This window comes from Typha latifolia, chromosome 6 (genome assembly GCF_019914945.1).
Source record: "Typha latifolia isolate L0001 chromosome 6, TyphaL0001v2, whole genome shotgun sequence".
In the NCBI taxonomy this organism is placed as follows: domain Eukaryota; kingdom Viridiplantae; phylum Streptophyta; class Magnoliopsida; order Poales; family Typhaceae; genus Typha; species Typha latifolia.
The window spans coordinates 12,161,795-12,180,008 of record NC_133091.1 but is presented as its reverse complement, the minus strand read 5'-3'; the positions used below and the strand labels follow the sequence as shown (position 1 = coordinate 12,180,008).

General features: G+C 33.6%; 1 protein-coding gene across 1 annotated transcript in view; it reads right to left on the bottom strand.

Moving 5' to 3' along the window:
* Window positions 1-1,549: 1,549 nt before the first annotated feature.
* LOC140790697 (cleavage stimulation factor subunit 77) overlaps window positions 1,550-18,214 on the bottom strand; it is a 29,959-nt gene continuing 13,294 nt past the window's right edge. Inside the window, exons 12-23 of the mRNA XM_073140893.1 lie at window positions 17,264-17,322; window positions 17,113-17,181; window positions 16,883-17,023; window positions 15,605-15,669; window positions 15,263-15,359; window positions 11,108-11,167; window positions 9,395-9,547; window positions 5,585-5,651; window positions 5,392-5,508; window positions 4,008-4,157; window positions 2,772-2,993; window positions 1,550-1,975 (exon numbers count right to left, since the gene is read on the bottom strand). Of these exons, the coding sequence (XP_072996994.1) occupies window positions 1,812-1,975; window positions 2,772-2,993; window positions 4,008-4,157; window positions 5,392-5,508; window positions 5,585-5,651; window positions 9,395-9,547; window positions 11,108-11,167; window positions 15,263-15,359; window positions 15,605-15,669; window positions 16,883-17,023; window positions 17,113-17,181; window positions 17,264-17,322 (1,364 nt within the window). The 3' untranslated portion in view covers window positions 1,550-1,811. The remainder of the gene's footprint in view (window positions 1,976-2,771; window positions 2,994-4,007; window positions 4,158-5,391; window positions 5,509-5,584; window positions 5,652-9,394; window positions 9,548-11,107; window positions 11,168-15,262; window positions 15,360-15,604; window positions 15,670-16,882; window positions 17,024-17,112; window positions 17,182-17,263; window positions 17,323-18,214) is intronic.

Here is an 18,214-nt window from a genome sequence, read left to right as displayed (position 1 = left end):
TTTTTGTGGATGCAGTTTAGGATTGTTTGTCATTGTTTGAAGTGGTCTTGCGACATCGTTGGTGCTGCTGCTGTGATATTGAGTTGAAAAAAAGGAGGACAAGTTATAAGGAAGACCACTTCAAACAAACTTAATTGCTCTTTTGGTAAGATCACTGGGTATTGAGTTGAAAAAAAAAGGATAAATAATGGGATAATAATATAGGATAAGATGGTACAGGCTGTGATAGTTGGGATAAAAGATAAAAGATAAAAGATAAAAATAAAAATATTAAATTAACTTGATTGGTCTTTTTTACTTTAATATAATAGATATTTATTGTTTATTGGCATGTGCCTAACTCAAACCATGAAATCGACGACGTCGCGATAGTTACTTATGTTATGGCGAGGGTGATGTATGTATGCAGAGAGAGAAGGGTTCTACTGATGGCTACCGCCGCCGGGACGACGGCATGAAGCGGCCATTCCTTCGCTCGACTCTCACCCTCCGTCGTCGATAAGGTCGGCGAGGCTAATTCTTGCTCGCATTTCGATCTCTATTTCGTGGAATTCTCTCACTAAGATTCCCTTTTCCATTCGATATGTTTCGTTCTTGATTGGTATCATTATTTATTGTGTTGTAAGATCAAGAACTCACGGCTTTAACGAAATTCTTTTTGGCGATCGATGTTGTGCCAATTCGGTTTGCACGAGATTTGTATGTACTTTCTTTTTGTGGGTTTTTTTTTTCAGAGCATCTTTAATCGGGGCTACAAATCTTTATATTTGGAGACAGGTAGAGCTCTAATGGAACTCCATATATTTGAAGACCAACAATTATAGGTACACAATTATGTGAATTGCAAAGACTGAAAAATGATCTCCACAGATGGTGAGCGGACAATGGTGGCAAACAGACGCAGGTAGACGACGGACAACGACGGCAGGTGGTCTACATCCAGCAGCAAGAAAACATATAAGAGAAAAAGAGAGATGGGAGGTGGGAAAGGATGAAGTCAAGGATGCTTCCGATTGCCCAGGATGGGATCGCAGAAGGATGTGCCAAGAATGGAGGGGAGAGACGACGATACAAGAGCTACGATTTGGTGGTGGTGGGAGGGAGGCAATGGTAAGAAGGGGATGACGATGGCCAGCAGACAGGGAGGGGAAAGGAGAACTGCAAGGGAGAGGAGGATGCCGTAGGTTGAGGGGAAAGGAGGATGCCAACGACAAGAGAGGAGAATTTCAAATAAAAATCCCACATTTAATGTGTAAAATTACCTATACCAACCTGAAAAATGGCTAATTTAGGTCATTTTAATGTTGACCATGCCCATGAATCCTAAACCCGACAAATAGAGCTTAATTCCCTCCAAATCTCAATAAATCCACAAAATTTCATTTTCTGTCTTAATCTATCCTCTCTCAACTCTCATTTAGTCTCTTCCACAAGAATCAATTCTCTCCAACTGCAAGGCCGGGAAATGTTTGTACAACGGATCCTGCAAAAGAATATTATGAGAACGAGTTGGAAATCATATTATCTATCTCACAAGCCAAAAGAACAGTACTACTAAGTGTTATCCTAGCATTGTTTCAACGAAGCAAACATAGTGAATTTTCTAACATCAGATGGAAGAGCTCCTACAATGCAGTATATGAGATCCAAGAGAGCAACTACAGAACAAAGCAAACCTGCTATCACCGCTCGTGCATAAATAATTGTAGAGGAATAGAACACACCATTATATTTTTACCAAAAAAAGAAAAGAAATGGGCACTATATATTTAAATAGTGTTACATTATAGACAATTTTTCCAGATCCCATGCTACTCGGTGCTAACAGATTGCTCGCCAGAAAATGCACTTCCACCGGATGCAGCAGATCCTGTTTGTGAAATGCTAGCACCACGGGTTCTTTGAATCTGCCGAAGCCTAAAAACATCCCGTGGAAGTGGCCGACTTTGAACAGTTTTGGTATCATCTTCTTCCCCTGCAGGTAAATCCAATATAACGGGCAGATTATAAGTCACTTCTAATTTGCAACTCCATGTTTCTTGGCCTGTTATTCAACAATCAAATAATCGAACATCTTTACCAGGCTATCTGGTAATCATGGATAATTTCTACAGGCCAGCTTAGTTAAGCTTGGGCTATGCCAGCTTTTGTAAAGATAACTGAATTACAATCTTTTTGAAGTGTAGACATCTTGATGTTAGGCGTTCAAAATGATTGTACAGTACTTCAATATACAAAATCATTCATCATTCAAAAAAGGGCATTTAGTATTTTCTTTTTCTTTGTGAGAAAATGCCAATAATGAGGTCGCTTATCTTTGTTGCATTTGAGATGATCTGAGATCAGACATATAATTTGAAAGCATAAAACTGGGGTTGACTTATGACATTAACAACTACATTTTTTTATAGTCCAGCCTTTTGGTTATCTTGACACAGAGAAAGGTTGGCCGAATGCTCATTGGACAATTCAATTAGCATTGAGACCATGCAATCAATAAATAAAATTGATGAATAAACTGGTGATGAGCCGGACCTTCTGACTAAAAATATCCATGAATATACTACAAAACACCTAATAGAGTTAAAGAGAAAATATAAAATAGGGTGAATCAAAATGTGCTAGTAGTTCGATTGGAGGTGGTACTAATCTGATTGGATGTGGTACTTCTAGACATTTGATATTTGGTTAATCAATTGGCTTTTAAGATCACTAAGCATGTTGAATGGGCACATGTGTGTGTGTCAGAGAGAGAGAGAGAGAGACCATACTGTCAATATCTTTTCTTTTTGCGGATTGCCCATCTCTTGAAAATCTCTGGAGAGATCCATTTTGGTTCAATCGTGTCCTGCTAGATCCTGAAAGGTCACTTGTGCTAGGACCTGGACCTGTCGGCATTTGTTGCGAGGAAGAAGCTTGCCTGCCAATCTGTCCAGTTGGGATGTTGCCCTGCAACAGAACAGATAACACCACATCCAGATCTGGAGCTGGTCCTGTTAATTTTCAAAACATTACTAACGCAATGCTCCTGAACCATTCAATGATCACTAGTTCTCAGGCAATAAAATAGAAATTTGCCAGAAAGTTGATAGAAACGAGATAATACTCAACTACATACTGAGAGAGGAACCAGCACAACAACTACATACACAGAACAACAGCTGCCAATGCTCCAACCATTAAAAGCTCAGAAAAAAGATGTACAAAGAAAAGAAGCCCCATACATTCCAAAAATTGGCATGCCTTCTCAATTATAGTTCCTAAAAAGATGTTTGGAAAAATCAAGCACTCCTACGAGATTGCACTATGATAAACTCTCACCTTCCCTAAATAACACCAATAGGTGGTGGCCCTCAACCAAATAGTCGGATCGATGAGCACCCATGAGGACAGAAACATTTCACTTTGTATTCAGTAAGTTGAATGATAGTATGAAACAATCATAAAGATGGAACCTAATTGTATAAACAAAAGACCATCAACTGGGTATACTTACAATAGCTAAGATTCAATAATTCATGCCTAAAAACCAAAATGCAAATGGATTCCTCTGCCAATAAATGTACCTTTGAAGTTTAAAGTTTCAATCATTTGAATGAAAATAATATGCAGCCATTAATGATATTCCTGTCACAGCTGACAGTGTATTTTAGCACAAATAGTGTATTGTTACCAAACAGCTTGTGCCTGTGGAAGGCACAGAATAGAATGTCTTCAATATATGTCTCTAGTTTTAAGAAAGTAAGATATGACAAAATATAAGAAATCTACTATGTTGGCTCAAAGTAATTAGGAACTGGTCTCAAATAGTCTTCGACCTTGGCCAATCAGAACATGATGCAAACAAGGATACAAGGCTACTATGTACTCAGATAAACTATTCACTAATCTTGTGAGTGCACTACTGAAGAATCGTCCAATAAAAGGACAATAACTTTAAGCCAAAAAAAAGACGATTGCAAACAGCAGCTCTACAGCAAAAACTTGGAAAATGCTGAAAATGGTACCTTCAACCGCAGGCAAGTTTGTGATGAAAGCCACCAATGCTGGTGAGAGAGCTTTCAGAATCTCATCAATCCCCTTAGCACTTCCATTGCCAAGGAGAGTAATGCTAGATGTAGAAGCACTTATGCTGGAGGCTACGGAAAACTCTGGGCCTGACAAGTTTGGAAGAAATTTTCAATATGCGGATGCTACACCTTAGGAATTAATCTCCAATAAATGGCAAGATTTAACATTTATATCTAGAAGAAATTAATCAAAATGTGCATATCTGCAAACAGCACTGGGAATTAGTAAATTCTACAATGTCAATCTATCAAATAATTTCTTTTTATTTTTGTGTCAAGTACTATGCAGACCAGAAAGTTATTGATTTTTTGTGTGTAATTTCTAACAGTAACTAGAGGACATACAGGGAAGAAGGCTATCAGAATCCAACTGAAAATCCAGGCAGATAAAAACATGAAACATTTAGTTAAATAAAAAGAAAAGTTTAACATTTAGTTAGTTAAGTGAACAGTTTATAATTTAAATTACTACGAATATTTAAGTCTAAAGATAAAAATGTAAATGTCAATCATCTTGCTGGTGCGTGTGAACTATGAACCCAACATTAAGTGTCACATTTAGGAATTGAAATATCTTTCCTCTACTAGATTCAACCAGCGAGAGGTAACCGCTACAACAAGAAATGTGCATGTCAAGCTTATATCGTCTTTGAGCCTCAGACCATAAGTCAAATTACAGGTATCGAAGGATAAGGTCAGGAAATATGCTCTTGTTCAAACTGGCGGAAGAGGGTAAGACCGGACATATTTGCCATCATATAAGAGAGGTTGGTAGGAGCCTTGTGCATTATGAGACCCTTTATCAAATGAGGCAAGAAGGTGGTGTCCCACAAGTGGTGGTGGACCTAAATGGTAGAAAGTTGGGCAAACTATGCAGCAAAACAATATCAGAAGAGATTCGGGGTAATTGAGATGAAAATGTTGAGATGGATGACTATCATTGTTAGTAAAGTTAAAACGAGAAATCAGAATCTTTGGCAAAGATTAAAGGTCGCAATCATTGTGGTAAGATATATCAAAATTGTTTATAGTGGTTTGGATGTTCCCAAAAAAAGATTGTATAGCATCCATTCCATTCATGTCAGAGGAGCCTTAAGATGGAGACAGAAGCGACATTTAACAAAAGAGTCATGATATTGAGAAAGGATATTTTGTAAACAAGAGCTGAATGAAGGAGAAAGATCCAGAGAGTTGAATCCAAATAACAAGGAACTAAAGAGATAGGTTTTACTGTTGTTGTAGTTCATCTACAATGTCACTGATCCGAGAATTGTCAGAACTAATATGAAAAAGTTTGCTGTGTACAAGTAGGAAAGATTACCTTTTGTCTGTCGAGGATCATAGATAACCATTCGAGAAGTATCTGGAAGGAAAACTTCTGTAGATTGTGGTGATACCTTTAAATTTGTTGCGAGTCCAATGGCACCCTTCTCAACACCTAAAACATTGTTACTTCATTTTGTGCCATATATGGAACTATATGATTTATTTAAAGCAAGAACTGATACATTTACCTGAAGCAGTGCCTCCATTTTGTAGATTTGGCTTCTCAATTCTTTTACTGATGTTTTTTGCTAGCCACTGTAAATGTAATCAAATGCATTTCACCACATATCTATCTTAGTTTCAGTTTAAAATATAGTTATCAAAATATAACAAAGGACAATATTCATGAATTAGCTGTGTACAAGAATCATGAATGAGAAAACCATAGGCAGAAAAATGAAGCAGAAGTGCCTGCAATATTCATGCAAGATTTATAGTAGGAAAGGGCATTATCATCAACTAATATATTCTCCCAGTTCTAGGCATATCAAGTGCTCAAAATCAGTAGCTAATAGAATTCAAAGTTCTCAGAAAACTATTCTCTTTAGTTTGCATGAAGAATAACATTGTGCTGCTAACTAAATTTGAAGGTCTAGAATTTGGTTATGGTGTAATATGCTCATGGCTATGTAACAGCTACTGCCAAACTTGTTATACATTAGCGCAGGAACACACTATCCTTTGCCTAAGTAGGTTGTGTTCAAAAGTTGTTAGGTATGACTGGACATGACTTAAGAGGAAATAGGAAATATCATTAATAGCACATTATTTCTTGACATGAATAGGAAAAAAAAAACACATTTCTGAAGCATCTACATTTGTCTCAAAGTACTAACAATGAGGAAAACAATGGTTTTCATCAAGAATAATTGAGTAATATAAGGAGTAAGGACTATAGCAGATTTATGACCCTCAAATAACCAGATTAATAGCTTATTTTTCAAGTCCTAATACAGCATATGTTATGTGTGAAGAACACCATAAAACCATATGAATCTCCATGTGAAAATGTGCAAATAGAAAATTTATGGATGTGCCTGCAACAGGCTTAAAGACCGTTCTGAAATCCAAACAGGAGTCATTTATGAAACTGAAAAACGAGGATCAATTTGACAAAACTCACTAAAATTCCCATGACATCCTATATTATATATTACTACGCATAGCCTAAATAAAAATTAGGAATTGCCATTATGTTAACAAAAGAAAACATAATCTACAAGAATTATTCAAACTATATAACCAAGGTTCCCAATTTTGACCAATTCCGAGTGGGATCGGCCCTAGCCGATCCCGGTCCTGGCCGGTTTCGATCCTTTCAATTGATACCCAATCCGTTTCGGACGAAAATAGGTCGGTTTCGGCACGGGGGGATATCAACAATTGATGTGCAGTGAGATGTGGAGAGCATGATGAGAAGAGACAGAGGAGAGCAATGAAGTGCAGGTGTTACAGCGGAGTCTGGAAATATTACACATTGGTATGGCTATCTTTAAAATTTTCTTTTACAACCATATTCTTTTAAATATAGCTGATAGTCCTTATTATCACACTACGGTGGATATTATACAATAAATAGGGTTTGGTGTTCTGCCTCTAAATTTAAATGATATTGCTACTAAATATCTTGACTTAAAAGTAATATGAGCTTCATACTTACATTGAGATACGTAAATAGTATTGGAATGAATTTGGTTGTACACTGATGTGTAATAGGTGGAGTATACAAAACAGAAGAAATATAATTAATTTCTTAGTGTACTCAGGCATAGGGACAATATTTCTGAAGTCTGTGGATGCTACTGCTCATCTAAAAAACACATATTATATTTATCATATGTTGGACGATGTGGCATAAAAAATAGGTAAAAAAAGAGTAGTCCAAGTGGTTGCTGATAATAGGCCAATTATAAAACTATTGAAATATACTTATGATGAAAAAACTTCATTTATATTGAAAGTCATGTGTTGCACATTGTATTTATTAAATGTTAGAAGATATTGCAAAAGAGTCTAAAATTGACATGGTCATACACGAATGTCAGAGGTTGATAAATTTTATATATAACCATGGTTGGGTTCTTAATTTACTTAGGCAGATGACTATTGGTAGAGATATTATCAGACCCAGCGTCACTATATTTGCTACTCATTTTTTAGCATTAGAGAGCATCATGCACTACAAGGATAATATTATGCGCATGTTACATCATAAGAGATGGTCTTAATATTGAGCCCAGGGACAACCTAAGACCACAAAGTTTTTTTTTTGATTGATTATTATTGATTATTATTATCAATAATAATAATAATAATAATAATAATAATCAATCAAAAAAAATGTGGGCCAAAGTTATAGAAAATGATGGAAAATAATTGATTCTAGATAGAACAGACAACTACACAAAGATATACATGCTGCTGGTAAGTATGCTTTTAGGTTTTAATTTATTAATTTACTTTTATTTATGAATATTTATTTGAATGCTTATAAAATTTTAACTTTCTACAAAGTATTTTCTTAATCCAAGATTTTAATTCTCTACAAATGTCAATAATGATAGTGAAGTTTTATTAAGAGTTAGGAAGGTGATCAGCAGGCTTGAACCAGATATTCATAAACAATTCTTTGCGATAAAAAAATGAGCTATGATTTAATTAAATAATTTTATTATTATTTGTTTCAAGTTTTAACTTTCAATATAATTAGTTTCTTATTAAATATATTCAATAATATATTTCTAATTTCAGATGGAGAGATATAAATTGAGAGCTGGGTAATTCAATACTGCTAAAGTTGCTGCAGCTATATCTCATAACACCATAGCTGAATGATGATCTATCTATAGATAGAAGAAGACATCAAATTTAACACCAATAGCAAATAGGATTTTAAGTCAAACTATGTCTTCATTACAGTGTGAAAGGAATTGGACTATTTTTTCCTTAATTTACACCAAAACATGCAACCGATTGACAATGGAAAGATTGAATAAGCTAGTTTTTTGTCATTATAATATGAGGTTCGCGAGAGAAATTAAAAAAAAAAGAAAAAATGAATAACCGATTGATTTAACTCATATTTTTGATGAAGAAGACCCCTTGACTCTATTGATCAGAGAAATAGAGAACAAATTATTAGATAACAGAGATAACACATGGTTAGATAAGATATTGGAGGAGACCACAACGAGAGCAGAGGCTGGTACGAATTGTTCAATAGGGGGAGATAGTATACCTACCAGTACCAATTATAATTCTGATGATACATCAAGTGGTGAGATCGTCCCATCTACATTTGCTAAGGAAAGTCAAAAAGGCATAAGGATTGAAGACAAAAACTGAGAATATATATATATCAGCGACATTGTCATGAGAATATTGCTTCCTATGATTATGATGCATCAAGTATTTATTTATTATTTGGAACACAAGATCTATATGCTGATTATTATCCCTAGAATTCTCAAACACAAGATCCATATGCTTCTTATCATCCTCCTCAGACACAAGTCACACAACAAAATCTATATAATATGGCTAGTATAATGGAATCACTTTTTGGAGCATCAGGTCTTAGGCATTATTATTTACAAATTTATGATGATTATGATGATGAAGACTAGAAATTTACGAGGGCTAGCTCGGTATTCATCAAAGTTTTGAATTTTAAGTAAGTTAATACATTTTTTTAGTTTTTAGGCTTCATATGTGAATATTTTATTTTTCTTACTTTCCTGTCATTTTTTCTAAATTTTTAAAAACATTTGTGTATTTTAAAATAATATTTAGAATTTTACTAAGAAAAAAATAGTCTGATCCGATACGAGCAACTGATACGCCAATACTGATCCCGATCTTGATACTGGGAACTTTGTATATAACATATATGCTGCAGTCCAATATAAATTTAAACACTTCATGATTACATAGGATTTGTACTCAAGCAACTTTAACAAATTTCAGCAAAACACACATATTTGTGAATCATGCATTACCTCTTGTCTTGCTAAATGATCCAAATCTTTAGATGAGCATGGCCAAAGATCCATAAAGCTGTAACGAGAAACCACATCATACAAAGTATTCTCCAATGCTGATGAACCATCTTCTGCTGTCCTAGATAAAGATTCCTTCCTTCTTTGTTCAACCTATAACACAATACAAACAATGCATTATTGAACAACAAAACAATAAACACTTTGTCAGAAAAAAGAAAAAGAAAGGAGTCAGCCTGCATATTTGCCGTTTCTACTAACTAATGTATAGTTGTAGATAATCGTATTTGAAATATAACAAGTAATTGAGAAGGAAGAAAAAAGACTATCTATGGATGTGGAAAAGCAAGTAATCATATTCATAAATGATATGGTCAAAGGAACAATTAGATCTTTTTTATGATTATTTGTTAAACAATTCTTTCTTTTATCAATCTCTCTTTCTTCCCTGTTCTAGCATACAAACAGCAAGTATAAGGTTAAGAACATTCCATATCTCAGTGCCAAATTAGTATGGTAAAATTCCAATTAACTAGCAGGAAACAGTGTTTCATGCTAGAAGTTATTAAGGCAGAATACTAGAATGTAATCACACACCTAACTATCTAAGTAAAGTATCAATCATGAAATACAATCCAAGTTAGACAGATCATGCCATCAGCAAAGTCAATCTGCAGGTTGGCATAGAGCTTGGTTCAGATCTGGTGTTCTCAGTAATCATTACTTGAACATACTCCGTGCGCAAGGGACTCATTCAACTGTTTAGGTACAAATTAATTAATATATCTCAAAGAAGAGATGATCTTTTTCATACTAAGTTATTACCTCTTCTCTTGATATCATTATCAAGATTCCCATAAATCAACTTGAGAATTTCATATTAAGAGCTAGACAGTTTTCTTTGTTGATGGCAAAAGTTCAATAATGGAATAATATCATCAACATGACATACAGCCGTATCTATCCTTCCTATTTACTTATCCACATAGAGAACCTACGTGTATTGACTGAGAAAATAAGAGATAAAATAGTTATACTGCCTGTTATAAGATGATATAGAAGATTAAAACAAAATATTTTCTGATTCCTGAGGTGCCAAACATACTTGCAGTCTTCTAGATACTTACATCAATATTTTCCCATAACTATACATTAAAAATTTAATGCTTGTTTGAGTATATACATATCCTTCAATCTGATAGAAGAATTTCCTTGGTAGTTTCATATATGATTATATATACTGTGTATAGAATTTGATAGCAACACACACACACGCACACACATTTATAAATATTTGGTTATTTAAAAATTAAAAATGGAGAACAGAAGTCTTGCCTGACATGCTGTCTCACATTACTATTGAACATTGCATGACAGGAATCTGTGTATAATTGTGATATTCACAAACTACATGTTTGGTTCAAATTAATCAGGTCAGCAATGTTGACAAACCAAAGGGTTGACAATTTCAAAGGACAATAGAAATGGATAGAGAAATAAAAATTGCATTAAAAAGCTTACATTAACAAAACTACCTATATTATAAAAATACCACAATAAGATCCATTAAGGTTAAAGTAACTAGGTGATAAGATCGTACAATATAATTGTGTCATTGAGCATATACAGTAACTTGAATGGAGTGATCAGAAGAACTTGAGACAAAGAAATCTACAAAACAAGAAGACAAAAAAAACAAGGCGCAAGACATACCTTCAACATGCTTGCTAAATCTCCATATGTCTGTTCAAATTGGGTAAATCGTTTCCAAACCTACATATATAATTTCATCAGATAACAATTGAAAGAGAGAAAAACAGGGAAAAAGGAGTTTATGCACATTTGGTAATGAGAGGGATGTAATAACTTTCTCACATAACTTATGCATGTTGACCATATTTATGCACATTTTTAGAGAGAGAGAGTAGTATTCGGGTGTGTGTTATTTACAAATAAGGAGGAGTAAATTTGTAAATAAGGAAGGCTTCTACACTAAATAATAAATTAGGCTTAAAATTGGAAATGCCTAATGGTCTATAAAGATTTGTCCGGTATCCACTTATTATTTCCAATGTCAAGGTGAAAAAAGCATATAAATTTTTGGTATCCCTTGACAATTATATATGTTTTTTAAGTTTGGCATCCAATTTCAGTAATTACACTTAGCACCAATTTTAGACACTATATTCTAAACCATTTTCCAAAATTTTCTCCTCCATGATTCCAACTTATAGTTTATTACTTATACTTATAAATTAAGATGATACCATTAATAAACAATCACCGTGTAGAAACTGATAATAAACATATGGACTTAAGTGTGACGACACATTCATGTCAAATCAGAAATATTCCTAGTTCGGACTTGCATGATCCGAAGTTTCAATTTTGAACCATATAAAGAACAAAATCTTGGACTGAAATGGGTTGATTTCAGCCGATAATAGTACAAACAAAAAGTCAAAATCAACAATTATGCAAGTTTCCGTCATAGATCAATTGATTTTCGGCCTTAGTCTGGTATTGTTCTCTCTGCCTCTCTACTCGCCTTTAAACCCTTTCACTCTTTTATGTTTTCTTTATTTTTTTTTATACCGATAGGGCATAAATTTAAATTTATGTTAGTTATTTTAATTCTAATTGGTGTGATAAACTAATAATGTGATAGATTGATAGGCAAAAAAAATTGGGAGTTAAATTGTTAGATAAACTGATAATGTGATAGCTTGATGTATGTGTATTTTACACTATTAGATCGCAAACTTTTGTTTTGTATCAATAATTATATATTATTTATTTATTTATTTATTTCGTTGTGTCCTATGTCGTGTCCGTGTCTTATATTTTCAAATTTTGCCGTGTTGCCATATTCGTGTCAGGTCGTATCTGTGTCTCGTGTCCGTGTTCATTAGGTACTTCACCTTTCGCAGTTTCTTCCTTGATCTTCTTGCAGTGAGTATCCTCTTCTTGCGTTACCTTGATGCAATTTTGCAGTGTAGGAAGAATTGTCAGTTGGCGATAGAGAGCTTCAATACCATGACAAGTGTACTATCTCGACCTCAAGTCCTCTAAGATCCTCTAGAAGGTGATGCTGAATTGTTAGTGATGCAACAAGTGCAGTTAATGATAACCTACTTATTTGCCTTGCCTACAACATAATTGATGTTGACATAGTCCTTGATTAACTCCAACCATCAACATTCCCTAAGATTTAGCTCCTTTGTATGAATATATATTTAAAATTTTTATGATTTGTATAGATAAAACAAGACTACCACTAAATGTAGTGACACCAAATTTTTATGAGCAAAAAAAATGTCATCAATTCCAAGTCATGAAATTAAATACACAACCTAGTCCATGCCGTGAAGCATCACTTAAAATGACAAAATTGACACCCTCAATATGTACCTAGTTGAAATAATATTATTAACTGTGCAGATTCTGGCTACCATGGATAAGGCATTCTATAGGCACATAATACTACATATAAAGGTCCAATAGAAAAGGTATTCAGTTGAAGAAGTAAGATAGGAACTCAAGGAAGAGATGCAACAAAAATATCCAGAGTTAATTAATTGTTATGGTATGAATTAATCAACTTACAGAATATTCTCATTGTTGTTGTAATTAAATAAATATAATATTTTATTAGCATGGCATAATATTCATCTACTATACATTAGTATCTTTAGTCATGATTGTGCAAGTTTGGAAGACCAAACTTATTTTAAGAGGAAAAAAATATAATAAAAAAATAAAAATAAACAAAAATTTAATATATAAACAGATTCGCATTAATTTCGGACTCCTTTCAGGAAATAAATATCCAATATTATTCCAAGTTTATTTTTTCTGTATCTTACACCTATAAAAAAGAGAAGGGATTTATGGTTCCAAACACACGAAACAGAAAACCCTAAATATTTGTGGCAGACTCCGCCGGTGACGGCATAGAGCAGCGGCATTGAAAAAAGAAGAAGAAAGAAAAAAGGAAACAGGAAGAGGGACGAAGAAGGAAGAAAGAAAAAAAGAAAAGGAGGCTTAGTGCCACAGTACACTCTGGTACTGTAGCTGCAAGGTGAACAGAACATCAATATCTATGCCATTTAAAGAACTTTGAAAATCTAAAATTCTTGGATTAAGCATAGCAGGCAATTTTTCTTGCTTATATTTTATTTTAATTCATAAAATTTATAGTTAAAAACATTTACTGAGATTAATCTCTTGGATTACTTTATGAGGAATGTTCTAATATTTTACATGTAACTTTCTTTAGTTTTGAAAAGGCAGTGATGCCATGACGTATAGATCAAATAATTTATTTATTTGCCAATTTATTTTATTTCTTAAAAAATAATTATTTTATATTAGCTAATAGGACATATCTGATTATCATATTTTTTACATTATTTCCAGCAAATGAAATATAAGGATAATCATGATATGAGAGTATTTTATAAGATCAAAATCATTTGACTCATAGGATATTAGCATCTAGACATTATTTAATTCATTCATCATGAATTCTTTGTTAATATTAAAAAATTTAGATATTATATGATCATGACATGAAATAGAATGACTTAGTATAAATTATACTGGTGAAAGAGATATTCGGAACTCAATTTGAGAGATAAATTCAAAGAAAAGACTTTTCAAATGTCATGCCACGATGTGCTATTGAGTATTGAGTGACTCTGTTAGAAAAAAAATTCACATATTTTTATTTGTGGTGACTCAAATCTTACTTAACGGCTAGAGAAAAAATCAACATGACACTACAGGTATATATATTATAACCCTAGTCGGACTAGCAATTTAGAAAAGTCTTGGGCGCTAATATGACGGTAACTAGTAGTTTAGTGATCATGGATCAAAGTACTAATTTAAGAGGTAATATGACATATTTATCAGTTTGGTGAGTATATAAGATATTGATTTCAATGATATGAATTCTATTACTACGGTGATTTATTCAAATATACAAGCTAATACATTATTTATAATTTAAGCATTATGATTTGAAAAGCATTGAAAAATGTAATTATTTTGAGAAAATCTTAGTACGAGTTTATGATCTATTGATGCGCTATGCTATATACATCATTTGTTGACTTTTCTGTCATTAGACATATTTAGAGATATAGTGGGATTACTTGCTAAGCGTTGAGCTCATTAAAAATTTTATTTTTCAAGAGCAGAACATAATAACTTAAAGTTGGACCCAGGAGACTAAGCTCAAGGCTAAAATCCTCCTCATAGGAATCTAGCATTAGTTTTAGTTTATTTTATCTCTCGTTATTGTCAGATTATTGGTTATTAAATTTATGAATTATTTGAATATTTTTTAGTTGGATTATTATTGAATTGATTTTAGTTATAGAAAATTTTCTTATTATTGGCTTTGTCTCTTGAGATTGTTTTTCTCAAGTTATGAGGCATATCATCTCTCCAAGCGGGGTGTGGCAGTAGCTATCCCAGTCAGAACATATATCTTGACAGCATGATGCATGTTGTTGACACCCAAAGGTCAAAACCTTGATTAAATACACTTAGTAGTTCATCATTAGTAGAACAAATCACTTACTTTGGGGATTGTGTAACTCTATGTTGATAGAAATTTATCCATTGCCTACCATATATCATATATCTGTATATCATAGAAAACCTCCCAAGATTGGTGAGTTGGAGCAAAACTCAAATTTGAGAAGGCTCCTTGAAGAATTGGCAAATTTTAATCTTGTTGACCTAATCATTATAAATTGCCAAACGAAATATACCAAAAAGGCTTGGGAGCTTAGAGCTCTGGCGGAAGTGAGCTTAGAAAGTTCCAAGGTTACAATATATCAAAAAGGCTTAAGCTACCTCTACAGATTCCTCTGGCGGAAGTGAGCTTAGAGCTCTCTCAAATAAAGCACGGACATTTCTGTCATCATTTAAACGGCACAAGAAGTCCACATATCTGGGGGAAAAAAATTAAAATCAAACTTTAATATAAATTTTGTCATGTTCTATAATGCAAAGAATATTAAAGCACCAGAAATTTCCGGCCAAGAGAACATGGATATAATAAATGCAAGAAGTCACTGATAACATCTCAAGCTCATAGAGAAGCAGAGGGTTCTCAGCTTTCCGAGCTTAAGTCCTGGTTCACCATATTCCAATTGCCACAACTTCTATGTCAATTTATTAAGGATAAAAACTTACTCGAGGATGTATCCAGACTCGTGCATAAATTTCTTGAGACCAGCCTCAAAAACACTGTGGGCCACCTGCAAGAACAGAAAGAATAAAAGATTCATGCAAACATGTAATATGATTGTAAAATAAACACCAAATAGTGATAGACCTTTTCAAAACTAGTATTGATATAGTACTCAATTCTATCCATGTCCCACAGAAAATAAGATTCCACATAAAAGATATGCTTCGTTCAGTACTACAAATTGTCCGTACTATAGAGGCTGTAGATCTCTTGCAAATATTGTTGCACAATGATATATATATATATATATAAGCATAACCATTCATTCAATTCAGTTCTCACAACAAATTTGTGCAATCAGTTAGTTCAAATAGAATATTTTAAAGTATCATTATAAAAGTTTTATTATAAATCTGCCAGATTAATTGTGCAAGTTCTACAGAATAAAAATCATGTACGGTGTGTGATGTAAAAAGGAAAAACTACAGGAAATTCTCAACTATTAAAGTTTTCTTCAGGACTTCTAGCTGGGCCAATTGGCAGGTAGTCAAAGATTGCCGGTACACATCATGTAAAAATCCAACATGTTATATTAATTGTAACACTGAAAAGAAACACAATTACTTAAGTGCTCTATAATCAATGCAATTATTATATCTGGGTTTCTCAGAACAATAAGCAGTGTCCTTCAAGACTAATCTCTGGTGCATATATCTTGTCCTCTAGACTTCATTTAGCTTCAAATAGTGGAGACAACCCCTCTAAATCAGTCTCCTATAAACTAACTGATCAGAATAGAATACACAAATCATCACAATGTCACAACAGAATTATCATGGTTGAGACATCTCCTTAAAATGGCATAAAATCTCTGTCATACTTGAGTTTCTACTTCTGAAGTGAACTGTTGCAATAAATGTACATACGATGTATTGCCGCATTAAAGCTTCAGGTGTTGTTTACCTTGTCCTTCAAACTTCACAGTAAATCAAATTGAAGTCATAGATACTGTTTTATATGCAACCTTCTGAATGAAAGTATGACAGGATAATACATTCTGCTACTGAGAATCAGCCTGAAATCCTCAACCAAGCACTTGGTGAGAAATTTAATTATGATAGCATGGCACATTTGAAGACTACAATATGGATTATCAATGCCAAAAAGTAATAAATATTTAAGTTCTCAAGACCAATAGAACAGAGATAAGCAACAAAAGATTATTGTTAAACATGATAGTACATGAGCAAGGCACAGGAAATATTTAAGTGTTTCACAACCTTGGCATCTTTGTCAAGGCAAAATGCCATCATGGCATATGCAACAAATACATGGTATGTACAGCTAGGAGATTTCCGTGCATCCAAGAAGTACTTGCGAGCTGCTTCCAGGCCTTCATTTCTCCTTAAAAACCGAATAAACTGCAATAGAAAATCAAAAACTCCAAACTAACATACAAATGACTATCCAATATATTAGTAAACCTACTAAACAAATTAAAACACCCAACCTGAATGTGGGCAAGTGATGTCGCATTGACATTGTTAGCCAGAACGCTCTCATATATCTTTTTCGCAGACTGCATTGAATGCTACTATTAGAGTCAAATTAACCCTACATTAATATTTCTCATAAAGCCAAGAACCTAACAATTAACCGACCTGAATTGCACCTCGTGACTCTTCCAGTTCAGCAAAGGCATACTTCAAGAGCTCAGAATCTAGGAACACATTATACCAACTCATCAGAGCTATTTGCATGCAAAAACTTCAAGAGATAATAGCCAATATTCTTGCCCTTTGTTGTTGTTGTCTGTCAAGTTTTCTCGATTTTAACAAATGCCTCATAGGTTACTTGGCAAACATTATTTGGCTACCTTTAATGATAAATAAAAAATGGCTTGCATTATTTGGTGCATCTCGAATTAGTCTATAGAAAAGCCAGTTCAAATGCATGACGCTCCTTAGATCCATGTGGGCAATGATGTTCATAGCCTTAGCAAAAAAAAAAAAAAAAAAAAAAAAAGAAAAAAAATACTTTAGCACTATAGTTGGAAGGAAGGTGGGATTATCTCACAGTATGGCTAGCCAATATAGGACTTCAAGGGAGGTGAAAACTAACTGCATATAGCGGTCAAGAATGATCAGAAACACAATTAGATTTTGTCAATTCACAAATGGAGGCAAGGTCTGCAGCTATTTAATGCTAGATTAAATGACTTACAATGTAAGAAAAATAAAACAATTAATCATCTCATCTAAAATGACATGAAGAAAGAAAGATGACCAAGTGATGATAAGCTCTAGAACAAACTGTCACAAAGTTATACACTTGGACTTTAGGGGATACAAAGAATAGCATATAGAAGTCAAGCTTGACTAAAATAACCATAATGATTATTTGCCAATGCAAGAAGAGAGATGGTTTGTAGCTATTAAATGATATTTTCCCCAGGAAAAATGTTATTTTCTCATTAGGCACCTTAGATACCTACAATTTCAAAGATTAGTTGTATAACACCTCCAAAAGACAGTTGTCCTCTAAAGTACACGTTAAAGGGGAAAATTGAAAAGGTCAAGTGAACTATGAAGCATGGACATGGATATAGGATA